Source organism: Brassica napus, chromosome C3, assembly GCF_020379485.1.
Source record: "Brassica napus cultivar Da-Ae chromosome C3, Da-Ae, whole genome shotgun sequence".
Lineage (NCBI taxonomy): Eukaryota > Viridiplantae > Streptophyta > Magnoliopsida > Brassicales > Brassicaceae > Brassica > Brassica napus.
Window position 1 is genome coordinate 44,387,950 of NC_063446.1, and position 16,487 is coordinate 44,404,436.

General features: G+C 38.2%; 1 protein-coding gene across 2 annotated transcripts; it reads left to right on the plus strand.

The window, feature by feature from the left end:
- Nucleotides 1–8,756: 8,756 nt before the first annotated feature.
- LOC111210043 (chloroplastic lipocalin-like) lies at nucleotides 8,757–10,530 on the plus strand. Of its 2 annotated transcripts, none has more exons than XM_022710321.2 (5): nucleotides 8,757–8,947; nucleotides 9,159–9,309; nucleotides 9,392–9,634; nucleotides 9,739–10,029; nucleotides 10,122–10,530. In XM_022710321.2, exons 1-5 carry the CDS (start codon nucleotides 8,871–8,873, stop codon nucleotides 10,398–10,400), a joined length of 1,041 nt encoding a protein of 346 aa, XP_022566042.1. In that variant the 5' UTR covers nucleotides 8,757–8,870; the 3' UTR covers nucleotides 10,401–10,530. The 2 variants fall into 2 exon arrangements, with proteins under 2 accessions (XP_022566042.1, XP_022566043.1); XM_022710322.2 differs by having other exon boundaries at nucleotides 8,769–8,947; nucleotides 9,207–9,309.
- The last annotated feature ends 5,957 nt before the right edge of the window (nucleotides 10,531–16,487 follow it).

The window sequence follows — 16,487 nt, forward strand, 5'->3', positions numbered from 1 at the left end:
TTGTCTGGGTTTTCTTGAAGCTGGTCGCCATAGTTCTTCAGCAGAGTAGTCTTGGGTGTTTGGTAAATCCAACGGTGAGATCTTCTCTTATTGAGCTAAAATTTGGCAGAGGTATTGTCGACTTGTTTATCTTGGATTTGTACGGTTGGATTAGTTTCTGGAAGCCGGAATCTTTGTGAGCTGAGGTCGTTTGGTTGCTGCCGGTTTTGAAGCTTTGTGTTGCTCTCTTGTTGTTGTTGTTTGTGTTGGAGATAGCTATTTGTAGCTAGACTCTCTGTTCTGTTCAGGCTGTTGAACAGGGAGGACGTGGTTGTACTCACAAACATTTATATAGTGGATTGTTGAGTGGACTACGGTCCCGTGGTTTTTCCTTCTCACATCGAGGAGGTTTTCCACGTAAAAATTGTGTGTCTCATTTAGTTCGCAACTTTGATATCTTGCCATCGTCGAAGTATTTTCCTCACAGGTTCGCACAAGGTCAGGGGAACACGACCATTAGTATTTCCGCTGCGCCGTGTGACTTTCCCCAACTCTGTTCAAGTGATCTGTCATCGGAGTCCCCTCCTGATACCTCAGCTCAATCAACTTCTTGATCATGTACATCTTGTTGTTTCCGGTCTTCCTAGCATATAACTGCTCCAGCTTCTTCCACAAAGAACGAGCATCCGTCTCAGTCTCAATATGATGCAACACATTATCATCTACCCACTGCCTTATCAACCCACACACTTGGCGATGCTGCAGCTTCCACTCTTCATCCGTCTTCTTCTCAGGTTTCTGCTCCTCGAAGACTGGAACATGGAATTCTTTAACAAAGAGCAAATCCTCCATCTTGCCCTTCCATAGATGATAGTTAGCACCATTCAAGCTTATCATCCTGCTCATATTTTCCATCTTTCACACAAGCAAATAACAACCCAAAGTTATCAAAACCAAAGCTCTAAAACCAGAAGCTCTGATACCACTCTGTTGGGGAAAGTCACACGGCGCAGCGGAAATACTAATGGTCGTGTTCCCCTGACCTTGTGCGAACCTGTGAGGAAAATACTTCGACGATGGCAAGATATCAAAGTTGCAAACTAAATGAGACACACAATTTTTACGTGGAAAACCTCCTCGATGTGAGAAGGAAAAACCACGGGACCGTAGTCCACTCAACAATCCACTATATAAATGTTTGTGAGTACAACCACGTCCTCCCTGTTCAACAGCCTGAACAGAACAGAGAGTCTAGCTACAAATAGCTATCTCCAACACAAACAACAACAACAAGAGAGCAACACAAAGCTTCAAAACCGGCAGCAACCAAACGACCTCAGCTCACAAAGATTCCGGCTTCCAGAAACTAATCCAACCGTACAAATCCAAGATAAACAAGTCGACAATACCTCTGCCAAATTTCAGCTCAATAAGAGAAGATCTCACCGTTGGATTTACCAAACACCCAAGACTGCTCTGCTGAAGAACTATGGCGACCAGCTTCAAGAAAACCCAGACAACAGAAGATCCAACCGTTGAAATCCAAATCCCTTCAGTGAACCTCTAACCCATTGACTGAAGAAGCTTCCCACAAAATATCAGCCCGATCAGGATCCGTTTGACCCTCCAAATCCAGTCTTGAAAACACCTTACGAGTTTTCTCCTTCTCTCTCTTTTTCTCCTTTCTCTCTCTCTTCTTTTTGTCAAAACTCTATTATTATGTGTCTAGTGACAAAGGGGGAACATTATTATTTCTTAAGTTCACCCCAATTGGTCTTCTCCATCTAGGAGGGACCCAACAAACTCCCCCTCCGACTAGATGGAAGAGACAACCATTCCGGCTATCTCTCGGCATACCTCAAGCTTCCCCCTCGGTAATGACTTCGTCATCATATCAGCTCCATTATCATCCGTATGAACTTTCTCAAGTTCCACTTCCTTGGAAGCAACCACATCACGTATCCAATGATACCTCCTCTGAATGTGTTTTGACTTCGAATGAAATGTAGAATTCTTCCCGAGACAAATAGCGCTTTGACTATCACAAAGCAACACATACTTTTCTTGCTTGAAACCGATCTCTTCACAGAAGTTCTTCATCCACAACAACTCTTTACAAGCTTCAGTTGCGGCAATGAACTCTGCCTCAGTGGTAGATAGTGCAACACACTTTTGCAGCCTTGACTGCCATGCCACAGCTCCACCCGCAAATGTTACCAAGTAACCCGAAGTAGACTTGCTAGAATCAGCATCTCCCGACATGTCAGAATCAGTGTAACTGACAAGCAATAGCTTCTTACCTCCAAATGTAATCTTCAAATCAGAAGTCCCTCGGAGATATCTCAAAATCCACTTCACAGCATTCCAATGTTCTCTTCCCGGATTGGAGAGAAACCTGCTGACAACTCCAACGGCGTAGGCTAAATCCGGTCTTGTACAGACCATGGCATACATCAAACTACCCACTGCAGAAGCATATGGAACCTTCGCCATATCTTCCTTCTCCGCATATGTCTTCGGACTTTGTTGACTGCTCAGTCTTAAGTGTGGAGCAAGAGGAGTACTCAACACTTTAGACTTGTCCATGTGAAACCGCTTAAGTACTTTTTCAATGTACTTCTCCTGAGATAAGTGAATCAGCTTCTCACCTCTATCCCGAATAATTCTCATACCAAGAATCTGTTTCGCTGGACCCATATCTTTCATGGCAAAGGACTCACTGAGCTGCTCTTTCAACTCCTTAATTCTGTCCATGTTCCTGCCCACAATCAACATATCATCGACATACAGCAACAAGATGATAAAATCATCCTCACCGAACACCTTCACAAATACACAATGGTCTGAATCAGTCTCTGCATAACCATGCTCCCCCATAACAGACTTGAACTTCATGTACCACTGCCTTGGTGCTTGCTTCAATCCATAAAGGCTTTTCTTCAAGCGGCAAACCAAATTTTCTTTGCCCTTTTGCACATAGCCTTCCGGTTGTTCCATGTAGATCTCTTCCTCCAAATCACCATGAAGGAAAGCAGTCTTCACGTCCATTTGCTCAACCTCTAGATCAAGGCTCGCTGCCAATCCAAGTACAACCCGAATGGATGACATCTTCACAACAGGAGAAAAGATTTCATCATAATCAATTCCCTTCTTTTGGCTGTAGCCTTTCACAACCAATCTAGCCTTGTGTCGAGGTGGCAAATTATCATCCTCATGCTTAATTCTGTACACCCACTTATTAAGCAGAGCCTTCTTGCCCTTAGGCAATTCCACCAACTCAAAAGTATGGTTCTCCTCAAAAGAATCCATCTCCTCATCCATGGCTCCAAACCACTTATCCTTGTGTTCATCCTCCAAAGCTTCATCATAGCTTTCAGGCTCTCCCCCATCAGTAAGTAATACATACTCACTAGGATCATACCTTGTCGACGGTTTAAGACCTCTCTCGGATCTTCTAACAATAGTAGGTTGGTTCTCAGCAGCTGGTGTCTCACCATGATCGTCACCATGATCACCACTACCATCTTCATGTGCGGGAGCATCTGCACTGGGTGTATTATCCTGAACCTCAACCTCAACCTCACCGTGAACCGATGTAGAAGGAGTAGCCTCTGTATCGATCAAACCCTCAAAAATCTGAGTTGGCTTTTTGGACTTGTCAATGTCCTTAATCGTTTGATCTTCCATAAACACAACATCTCTGCTCCTTACGAGCTTCCTCTCAACGGGATCATAAAATCTGTACCCGAACTCATCATGACCATAACCGATGAACACACACTGCCGCGACTTCATCTCAAGCTTCGATCTATCAACCTTGGGAATATGAACAAATGCCTTACACCCAAAGACCCTCAAGTGACTGTAAGAAACATCCTTACCAGTCCAAACCCTCTCTGGAACATCACCATCCAATGGAGCACTTGGTGACAAATTCAGCACATGAACCACCGTGTTCAAAGCTTCTGCCCAGAAAGTCATCGATAAGCCTGACTGTGAGATCAAACATCTCATCCTCTCGACAATCGTTCGATTCATCCTTTCAGCCAACCCATTTAACTGTGGAGTATGAGGTGGCGTGAATTGATGCCTTATTCCATGCTCTTTGCAATAAGCATCAAATGGTCCAAGATACTCTCCACCATTATCACTGCGGATACACTTCAGCTTCTTCCCCGTTTGTCTCTCAACCAATGCCACAAAGTGCTTGAAATATCCCAGCACCTGATCCTTCGTCCTCATAGGAAATACCCACGACTTCCTTGAATGATCATCAATAAAAGTCACATAATATGATGCGCCACCAAGAGATCTTGTCTTCATTGGACCACACACATCTGAGTGTACCAAATCCAGTACCTCGGGTTTCCTAGAAGGTGCGGAAGACTTGAAAGATACCCTGTGTTGTTTTCCCGCAAAGCAATGCGAACACTTCTGTAGGTGCAAACCAGAGATTCCTGGAATCACCTCATTCTTAGACAACACAACCATTCCTTTCTCACTCATGTGACCGAGTCTCTTATGCCATAGCTCCATGGCATTATCATTCTCCACCGCATTAACAACATCTTTGGAGACCTTAGCCTGCATCCAATAGAAAGATGAAGACTTCTCACCTCGAGCCACAATCAAAGAACCGCGAGAGAGCTTCCATTTACCACCACCGTGCAAACTGAAATAGCCCTCATCATCAAGTCTTCCCGTCGATATCAGATTCATCCTAATATCAGGAACATGCTTAACATCCTTAAGCACCAGCCTAGTACCAAGACTAGTCTCCAAGCAAACATCACCAATGCCAGCAACCTGAGCCATCGCATCATTCCCCATCTTCACAGAACCATAATTACCCGTAGTATAGGTAGAAAACAAATCCCGCTGTGATGTAGCATGAGTAGTAGCTCCACTGTCAATCACCCAACTGGTGTCCTGGCATGCGACATTAATGGCATCACCCTCAAGAAGAATGAGAAACTGATCTTCGGTGAGAGTCACCCGATCCACCTTTTCTTCTTGATTTCCTTGCTGCTTGTTTTTCAACTTCCAGCAATCCTTCTTCATGTGCCCTTTCTTATGACAGAAATAGCACTCCATATTGCAAATCTATTAGACTTGCTCCTGCTCCTGTTCTTGTCTCTCTTGGGATCTCTACTTGTACTTCTCCCCCTTGACTCAGTAACAAAGACATCTGAACGCGAACTGCTAGCATTCGACTGCCTTCTTGCTTCCTCATTAAGAACACTGTTCTTCACTGAATCCATCGAAATAACACCTTCCGACGCGGAGTTACAAAGAGACATCCTGAAAACCTCCCAAGAGTCCGGTAAAGTACCGAGAAGCCACAGACCGTGAATCTCATCATCAAACTTGATGCCCATATCAGACAACTTGTTGAGCAATCCCTGAAACGCATTCAAGTGATCTGTCATCGGAGTCCCCTCCTGATACCTCAGCTCAATCAACTTCTTGATCATGTACATCTTGTTGTTTCCGGTCTTCCTAGCATATAACTGCTCCAGCTTCTTCCACAAAGAACGAGCATCCGTCTCAGTCTCAATATGATGCAACACATTATCATCTACCCACTGCCTTATCAACCCACACACTTGGCGATGCTGCAGCTTCCACTCTTCATCCGTCTTCTTCTCAGGTTTCTGCTCCTCGAAGACTGGAACATGGAATTCTTTAACAAAGAGCAAATCCTCCATCTTGCCCTTCCATAGATGATAGTTAGCACCATTCAAGCTTATCATCCTGCTCATATTTTCCATCTTTCACACAAGCAAATAACAACCCAAAGTTATCAAAACCAAAGCTCTAAAACCAGAAGCTCTGATACCACTCTGTTGGGGAAAGTCACACGGCGCAGCGGAAATACTAATGGTCGTGTTCCCCTGACCTTGTGCGAACCTGTGAGGAAAATACTTCGACGATGGCAAGATATCAAAGTTGCGAAACTAAATGAGACACACAATTTTTACGTGGAAAACCTCCTCGATGTGAGAAGGAAAAACCACGGGACCGTAGTCCACTCAACAATCCACTATATAAATGTTTGTGAGTACAACCACGTCCTCCCTGTTCAACAGCCTGAACAGAACAGAGAGTCTAGCTACAAAGAGCTATCTCCAACACAAACAACAACAACAAGAGAGCAACACAAAGCTTCAAAACCGGCAGCAACCAAACGACCTCAGCTCACAAAGATTCCGGCTTCCAGAAACTAATCCAACCGTACAAATCCAAGATAAACAAGTCGACAATACCTCTGCCAAATTTCAGCTCAATAAGAGAAGATCTCACCGTTGGATTTACCAAACACCCAAGACTGCTCTGCTGAAGAACTATGGCGACCAGCTTCAAGAAAACCCAGACAACAGAAGATCCAACCGTTGAAATCCAAATCCCTTCGGTGAACCTCTAACCCATTGACTGAAGAAGCTTCCCACAAAATATCAGCCCGATCAGGATCCGTTTGACCCTCCAAATCCAGTCTTGAAAACACCTTACGAGTTTTCTCCTTCTCTCTCTTTTTCTCCTTTCTCTCTCTCTTCTTTTTGTCAAAACTCTATTATTATGTGTCTAGTGACAAAGGGGGAACATTATTATTTCTTAAGTTCACCCCAATTGGTCCTCTCCATCTAGGAGGGACCCAACAGATCCAAGGTTGGATGAAGATAACACTCCAAAGAACAAACGCGCACCAAAGGACTAGAGTTGAAGAAGGTCCTGAGACGACGTAAACAAAAGCATATGTGTTGCACTAAGCAACTGCACCGCATCGTCAATATAAGTTTGGTTTGATTAGACATGTTTATAAAAAAATTTAATTTTTGGTTTGGTTCGGTAATTGGTTAGTCTCATTTAAACAAAAAATTGATAACAAAATTTTGAACTGAATTTAGGAGAAATTATATGTTTACCACTCTCATGCTACCACTTTTCATTTTTACCATCACTAAAGGGATATTTTCAAAAATATCTTCTTCGTTAAGTGACAAAAGACTCTTATGCCCTTGTTCTTTATACATATAATAAATAAATATTTAAATAAATAAAAATCTAAGAAAATAAAAATTAATTTTTTAATTTTTTTTCGAATTATACTATTTCGAAATTCAAACCCTACACCCTAAAACTTAACTCTAAACCCTAAACCATCAATCCTAAACCCTATTTTTTTTTGAAATACGAACCCTAAACCCTAAACCATCAATCTTAAACTCTATTTTTTTTTTAAATACGAACCCCAAACCCTGAAACATCAACTCTAAACCCTAAACCACGAAACATAAACTCTAAACCCTAAACCTTCAACTCTAAACCCTAAAACATCAATTCTAAACCCTAAACCCTAAACTTCAACTCTAAACCCTAAAAAGTACACTCTAAACCCTAAACCCTAAAAAATTAACCCAAAAACATCAACTCTAAACCGTAAACCCTAAACCCAAAAACCTTCAACTCTAAACCATAAATCCTAAACCCTAAACCCTAAAACCCTAGAGTTGATGTTTTAGGGTTTAGATTTGAAGGTTTAGGTTTTTAGGGTTTAGGGTTTACGTTTAGGGTTTAGAGTTGATGTTTTAGGGTTTAGATTTGAAGGTTTAGGGTTTTAGGGTTTAGAGTTCGAATTTCAGAAAAAAATAGGGTTTAAGGTTTAGGGATAACGTTTAGGGTTTAGAGTTGATGTTTTAGGGTTTAGATTTGAAGGTTTAGAGTTTAGGGTTTAGAGTTGATGTTTCGGGGTTTAGATTTGAAGGTTTAGAGTTTAGGGTTTAGAGTTGATGTTTCGGGGTTTAGGGTTTAGAGTTGATGTTTCAGGGTTTAGGGTTTAGAGTTGATGATTTAGGGTTTAAAGTTGATGTTTTAAGTTTAGATTTAGGGTTTAGGGTTTACGTTTAGTTTTAAAGTTGATGTTTTAGGGTTTAGATTTGAAGGTTTAGGGTTTAGGGTTTAGAGTTGATGTTTTAAGTTTAGATTAGTTAACCATATGTTTTTTTTTGTCAAAGTTAATCAAAAGGTTATAAATGTCCTTTACCCTTCATTAAATATGATGATAAATGTGGTTAGTGTAAACATGAAAAGTGGTATTTTGAAAATGATATTTTTGGCAATTTCTCCCGAATTTACTAAAATTTCAAACCGAGGTAACTGAAAGAGCCAAATTATCCAAAATTTCGAACCAAAATTTTGAAACGAATTAACCGAACTAACTTAAATTACCCGAATTTTACCGACTTTATCCAAATTTGTAACCAAAATATAATCGAACCAAAAAATTTGGGTAGTTTTTCAAAAAATTATTTATTTAATTACTAAAATAAATAAAAATTAAATAAAATTCAAAAAATTAAATAAAAATCAGAAAATTAAATAAAAATCAGAAATGTATAAAAATAAATTAAAATACAAAAATAAATAAAAATTCCGAAATTGATATAAAATTAAATAAAAATTCAATAAATTCACAAAAATAGAAAATTCACAAAAATTAGAAATTGCAAAAATTCAAAATAGTTTCTTTCAAAATAAATTTAAAATATATATTTTAAAAAAAAATACAAGATTATGTTCATAGAAAAACTGACATGTTATTGTTGACAATAACAGTTTCAAAAGTATCAGTACTAATAATAATAATAGTTTCTCACGTAACCATTAACCACGATGGTTTTTGACATATCTTCAACCATCAGTTTCCAACATCATCATGGAAAATGATGGTAGATATGTTCGTATGGGTCTAAATGAAGGGAAATTTCTTGTGGGTCCCGTTCGTATAGACTCTTAAACCGACAGCGTTTGTTGAGCTTCTAAAGCCTGCCACAAAGAAATAATTAAAAACCCTGAAAAAGAAACTAAAATATTTCTGTGGCGACCAAGAGAAGATGGTAAGTAACATCATAACTAGCCTGTCAATGACACTAGTTCTTCCTCAAAGCTTCACTCGACCTGCAAATACAAGGTATTCTTATTATTTTTAGAATCACAACTAGTTGCTTGCTTTAGTTGGATCCTGGAAGTTGTATCAACCTTAAGTTCATCAATGGCACACACAACACAGTTTAGTTAGGCTTAGGACATACTTACGGAAACTATATCCTGGAACAAACGAAACTGTCTTTAGATTCAAGGTTTACTGATCTCAGATTTATGTTTCCTTTATGAAACGGAAGATGCTCTGTGGTTAGGAGGATCAACAGTAGATCTCATTATTCTGACAGAATTATATGTTCCTTGGAGAATCCCACTGAAAGCAAGGAGGCTTTGAGAAAGCATTTTGTTTCAGGCTTTGCTGCCATTTTGCTTCTCTCTCAGGCAGGCCAGGTATTATGCTTTAGCCAACATTGCTATAAGCATGCTCGTTTGCGTCCAAAAACCTTTTCAATTTTGTGAGTTTCCTTGGCAGGGTGTTGCCTTGGATCTCTCTTCACGTTATCACAACATTTGCCAACTGGGAAGTGCTTCTGTGGAAGGAAACAAGCCTATTCTTCCACTTGATGATGACCCGGAAGCGATGATGATGATGATGATGAGAGGCATGACTGCTAAGAACTTTGACCCAGTTAGGTACTCTGGAAGATGGTTCGAAGTGGCTTCTCTTAAGCGTGGCTTTGCTGGTCAAGGCCAAGAAGATTGCCATTGTACACAGGTACTGTTAAAATGGCTCATCCTCTGCAAAGTATAATGTGAGAAGAACAATTAATAATTAATCACATCTTGAGTACATTCCGCTTCTGTTTTCACGTTTTGCAGGGCTTATACACGTTTGATATGAAGGAACCAGCTATACGGGTGGATACGTTTTGTGTTCACGGTAGCCCTGATGGGTATATAACTGGAATCAGAGGAAAAGTTCAATGCGTTGGAGCACAAGACCTGGAGAAAACTGAGACTGACTTAGAAAAGCAAGAGATGATTAAAGAGAAATGTTACCTTCGATTTCCCACCATTCCTTTCATTCCCAAGTTGCCTTATGATGTCATAGCTACAGATTACGACAACTACGCTCTTGTTTCTGGAGCCAAAGACAGGAGCTTTGTTCAGGTGATAATTCAAGACAAGAACTCAAGGGTTTGACAATATATGTTGCTTGCTGCACACCTTCTTACATAACTACTGTGTGTTGGATATGTCAGGTATACTCAAGGACACCTAACCCGGGACCTGAGTTCATAGCCAAGTACAAAGACTATTTGGCACAGTTTGGCTACGACCCGGAGAATATAAAGGATACTCCACAGGACTGTGAAGTGATGTCTGATGGTCAGCTAGCTGCTATGATGTCCATGCCAGGTATGGAGAAAACGCTGACAAACCAGTTTCCAGATCTTGAATTAAGAAAGTCAGTCCAGTTTGATCCCTTCACTAGTGTGTTTGAAACTTTGAAGAAACTGGTCCCACTCTATTTCAAGTAGAGAAGCTTCTCTGCCCCCAAGAGGTTTTTTGAATTCTGTATGCAGATTATTTATCACTGTCAATATGCTTGTGCACCTGACTGAGTGTATAGATACTATTCTTTTCTAAGATAAACTCAAAGTTATTATCCTTGACTTCGTATAAAACAAACACAAGCAAGGCAAACGCTATTATTTTAAGCATCTATACTATAAGTTCATTGTATTATTAAGCCTTCTAGGCGAAGAGTTCTAAACAACGAAAACTAACTCACATCTATTTTGCGTATATATGACTAAAGATTTTTCATATAAAAACTCTATATTTGTTTCTGGAATAGTTGAATCTCACAGAGATAATCTTCGTATTAATACAAAAACACTACGCTTCAGACTGAATTGAGAACGATTGCCACTCTCTTTTTAAATACTCTAGTAGGAGTCACCGAGACAAGATAACTCTTTATATTGCTATATTGATAATAACATAGTCAAAGAAATTACAGTTCCATAGAATTTCATGCTGCCTTTCGAAGTAACCATAGTTTGCAGAAAAAACTCCATCACCATTTTATCAAATGAATAACCATCAACGATTGAAGCCGGTAAGACCCGTTGCCACCATCCACAGTAGATCTGTCAATTACCTTTTCTAAACAGTTCAATTGAACCGAAGCTTTTGTTTTACCAAATCCATTGGAAGAAACATACAAAAGAAGAATAAAAACCTTTGCTAGATTTAAATAAATCGGCAATCAAACAGACCAAATGTCTAGAAGTAAAGCCAATCAAAGAAAAAAAAAGCAAAATGAATCAAACAAGCCGATGTCGGAGCTATAGAAGCCTCCTGCCATCGGCTTGAAACTATAAAAAAAAAAATCTCTTTCTTTCTTGACGGTTAGGGTTTCTAATCTCAAAATGCATCTATGTTATATGTTCAGGATGACTTTTTGAAAATAAATTTTAAAAATTACTAGAATGTTTGGATACCCATACTAAATGACAATAAGAGCTTTTGGTTAGTTTTTTTTAATTGAAATTATTTTTAAACATTAAATCCACATCACTAATTAAATATCCACATCAGCAATAGAGAACAATCAACCATCTCTTTAATTACATAACGTTGAAAAAAAACACAACAACACAGCACAACTTCGTCGAAGAACTAAAGGAACCCTAACCGCTTCTTCCCCGAAATCGTCATTGACATCGTGTTTACTCCCTCTTCCTCGAACTAACTCTTTGTCTTGTCTTCTCTGATATCGTCTTCCCCGAAATCGTCGTCTCCAATTGTTTCTACGAAATATTTTCGCTGCAATCGCCGAAATCATCTTCTCTGTTGCGTTTTTTTGAGTTTGTGGCTGAGTTTTAATTTATGTTGTGGCTGAGTTACTTTTCTTTTACGACCGGTTTATATATGCAGTTGTGGCTGAGTTACTTCCCGCCAATCTCCGAGAACCTAGCTATAAGAATTGTGCATTCCGAGGAGAAAGGAGAAATACATTCCAAAAAATACCCAGATCGGTAATTGTGGGATGTATTTAATTAAGTTTGTTTGTGATTTCATATCCATATTTGGATAATCTATTTTTTTTTCCAGATCTGAGTGAAAGAGAAAATTGAACAAAAAGAGAACGAAGGAGACGAAAATAAGTGACGGATTCAGCAGAGACGACCCAGAGGAGTTCATTGAAGCTTGGATACATGAACGAGTTATCACCGGAATGGTGCAGAAAACCTGTATTTTTGGTTTTCTATGTAAAAAACATAACTCACCCATGTATTTTGTGTTTGATTTATGCTATGTTTACACTACTCAGCCGTATCGTTTATATATCTCAGCCGTGCCGTTTACATAACTCATCCATACCTCAAACATACCATAAAATCAGAAAATGTTTAGATAATTCAGTCGTATCGTTTAGATAACTCAGTCATATCGTTTATATAAATCAGCAATACCTCAAACATACCATAAAATCGGAAAACTGAATTCAAGTATTTTAAGAAGTTATATTGAAGATCATCTTATCAATATCAAGTGAATATAAATCAACTGAATGTGTATAGTTTCTTGAAGTTGATACTTTAACTTGATCTTGAGATATATGTTCTCTTACAATCACTTATATAATTCTTACTTACAAGACTCTAACTTTAATATTTTCTTAAATCTAAACCTCAAATCCTAAACTATAGAATTATAAGGTTATAAAAATTATAAAGTTTATCTTTAAACATTAAATCCGATATATTTTTATTATTTAAAGTTTAAGGTTTAGGTTTATAGTTTAGAGTTAAACTCAAATTTTAATCATTTTAGAAATAAAAATCTTTAATTTAAAATTCCATTTAAAATTTTGATTTAAACCCGTAACTATATTCTTTAAATTTAAGCAATTTTTAAAACAAATTGAAAAGAACTAAAATTGAAATTTATATTGCTTTTTTCATGACCAATGATTGATTTTAATCTAAGGGTTCAATATTTTTAATATAAAATTATAATATTTTAAATTTTAACTACAAATATTAAATATAAAATTATAAAGTTAAATATTTTCAAAACATTATCTCAAACCATATCTATTTCGAACCTTTAACCCTAAACCCTAAACCACATGCTTTGACCTATACCATAAAACTTCAAACTTTAAAAAAAATTTAATTAATCATATACCATAAATTCTAACTACAAATGTTAAAACTCTAATACTTTTGTTATTTAAAAATATAATCTTAAATGTTAAATCGAAACCCAAAACACTATATACCAAACTCTAAACTCACTCCATTAAATACCCTAAACTTAAAACTTTATATTTAAACCACACATAAAAAAATCAACATAATAAAATCCAAGTTTTAAAATTTAAAACTTTATCGAAAATACAGTTTAATATAAAATATAATTTTAACCATCAAAATTAAAACATTAACCATTGATTGTTTTAATCCAAGGGCTACAAATCCATCTTGGGGTTATATTCTAACTTCTTTTTCATTGGTTAGTTTTTTTAGTACAAGGATTACAATTCTTGACCATTGATTAGTTTTGATCTAATGGTCTAAAATGCTTTTTTTTTATTCACTTTCTCTCTTCTACTTGACGTCTCCTTCTCCTCTTTTCTTTCCTTCGGGAGTTCTTCACAGTCCCAGATCTTCTTCATCTCTCTCGCTTTTTGTCTTGTAAACAAGAGAGATTCATACATCATCATTCATTTCTTATGCCTTAGTATATTTGGTTTGTAAATCTTAGAAGTGAGAGAAGAAGAAACGTCAAAGAAGAAAAGAAGATTGCTGGAGAAAAAGAAAAAAGTTCGAAGAAGATTGATCTTCGCCGTCGTCACGGATATTGAGCTTGTCGTCGTCGCCATCTATACTCGCCGACGTCATCCTTGTTGCTGTTTCTCAGATCCATCTTCGCCGGTCTCAGTCTTCACCGTAGTCGCCACCACCACCGCTTGTCACCACACTGGTCACCTCTCTTTCTTTCAAACTCTCTCGCTCTTTCTCCGTGTTTTGAATTTGTTCTTGTTACTGGAAGGTGGACAAGGCAGAGGAGCTTGGTGGTGGAGGAGGTAACAAAACCGTTGTGTGACTTGAAGACGTCGGAGCTCTCATGGTAACGGGACTGCGGCAGCGAAGGAAGAAGACAGTAATGACCTTGCAGCCTCGTGATGTGCAAGAAACACACGGTGATTTAGTTAGGTTTATATTTTGTTGACGACGGCTGCAAGCTTTTTTGTTTCTAGGTTTTAGATTAGGGTTGGTTTAAAATTAAACTCAGACGTAACGTATGCATGACTCAGCTGTAAAGTATGCATAATTCAACCGTAATGTATCTGAATGGTATAAGTCAACCGTAACGTTCCTATAAGTCAGCCCTATAAGTCAGCCGTCAAGTGTAACTTTTTTTGCGACGTTTCATATTTTGGGCGGGAACAAAATCATTCCTTCAACTCTGAAATTGTCTCCGCAAGCGTCTTATCCCAAATCGTCGTATCGTTTATATAACTCAGCCGTGTCGTTTAGATAACTCAGTCGTATCGTTTAGATAACTCATCCCTATCCCAAACATACCCTAAAATCAAAAAAATGAATTCAAGTACTTTAAAAAGTTATATTGAAGATCATCTAATCAATATCATGTGAATATAAATGAACTGAATATGTATAGCTTCTTGAATTTTCAAGTTGAGACTTTAATATTATCTTGAGTTATATGTTCTCTTACAATCACTTATACAAATATACCGTAAACTCAAATTTAGTTGATATATGTTCACTTTGTTATGAACTTAAGGTTTAGGAATCTGTAAGTTGTGTGTATTATTAATCAATCATAAGGTGTCTTTATATATGGGAGTTACAAAAAGATAAAAGGAAAGACATAAATATGGAAAATGTACAAATACAAGGAAAAAGAAATAGGGTTTCCTTTTCTCTAAAGCCTAAGCCGCCTCTCTCTCCTCTTCATGCGGGTTGGGCCGTCTCTCTCTCTCTCTTGGTATTGGGCCGGTTATAGACCGGGCCGGTTATGGACATCCATCATATGGTTTATAACACTCCCCCTTGGATGTCATAACTATACAGAGTTTGTAATACGCTTTGGATGTTGCCTCATTAAAACCTTACCAGGAAAACCCAGTGGGACAAAACCATGGTTAAGGAAAAAAAGTACAACACGCATTACTCCCCCTGTTCTGAACATCACTGAAAATCTTTCAGTCTACGTATCCCAATCTCCGTATATGTCCTTCAAGTTGGCGCATCCAAACCTGATGGTTGAGCTTCATGGATACCAATGACTAATGGTCTCAATATCAAGGCAAGGCGCCAATAGTACTTAAGGTTAGGGACGTGTATGTCTTTAGTGCCTTATGGTCGAACATGAGCTAAACATATAGGAGATTCTCGGCAAGAACACATGTCCGGCCTAGTATGGCTTGTCTATTACATCAAGGTGCCCATGGTACTTGGGTAATGGACTTTACCAGACCAAAGACATATTTCTTGTCCTTCTTGGGACCAAAGGATCCGTGTCCAAGTCAGGGATATTCACGACCATGTCCTTCTTGTGGACCAAACAGATCAGTGTCTAAAACAAGTGATCTCACGCCCATTTACTAGATAATGGATGAGACTGGTCCACATTAAATCCCTTGAGTACCATTTTCTGTATATACTATTTGATGCACAAGGATTTCATTGTTAATGTACTCAAGCTGTAGTCCCAAACAAAACTTTCTTTTCCATGATCTTTCATCTCAAACTCTTTCTTGAGATATTCAATTGTTTGGGAAATTGTACCCAGAGGTTCCTAGGATATTCAGATCATATACTTTGATGATTATCAATATTGTTCTCGAGAACTTGCTGTACTTTCAGCTCAATACCCTTTAGTACTTTCATTATCCAGTGGATCATATAAATATGCAGCCACTATATCAATTTGCTGCAAGTCTACTTTTTCTCTCTTATATAGCCAGACTTATGAGAAATCTAAAAGTAGTTGCATCCACCACATGGGAGTATGTCTCCTCATAATCTATCACTGGTCTTTGTGAGAATCCTTGTGCAACATCAGCTTTATATCTTACGATTTCTATTCCTCACAAGACCCATTTATATCCACTGGTTTTAACATCATATGGCGTTTTAATCATATGGCCAAATACGCATTTCTTCTTTAAACTATTTAACCCCATGTTTCCATTCAATCCAATTTGTTCTACGAGTGCGCACTCTTATACTAACGTGGGTTCATGATCCTCGCTTATATTCATAAATTCAAGTGCTACATTGTACGCAAATAAATCATCTTATGTCGACATTCTTTATTGGTTCCATTATATTCCAGACATGATATAATTGATTGAGATTCATTATTATCATGACCTTTAATACTTTGCAGCTTGGCGTCCCAAGCTACATTGTTTGGTACTTGTACCTTAGAGCCGGCCGGCCATATCTCCATGTCTGAGATGGTTTCCTTAGTAACCTCGGATTTGGATTTTGATTATCATTCTTTTGCACCTTTCTTTTGTTTCCGAGGATTATTATCTTTTGGAACCTATTGGTCTATCTTGTATAGACTCTGTA

Coding starts and splice junctions, on each gene's coding strand:
- LOC111210043 (XM_022710321.2), top strand. CDS start 8,871: ATGGTAAGTAACATCATAACTAGCCTGTCAATGACACTAGTTCTTCCT. Junction 9,310..9,391: donor TTCTCTCTCAGGCAGGCCAG/GTATTATGCTTT, acceptor TTTCCTTGGCAG/GGTGTTGCCTTGGATCTCTC. Junction 10,030..10,121: donor AAGACAGGAGCTTTGTTCAG/GTGATAATTCAA, acceptor TGGATATGTCAG/GTATACTCAAGGACACCTAA.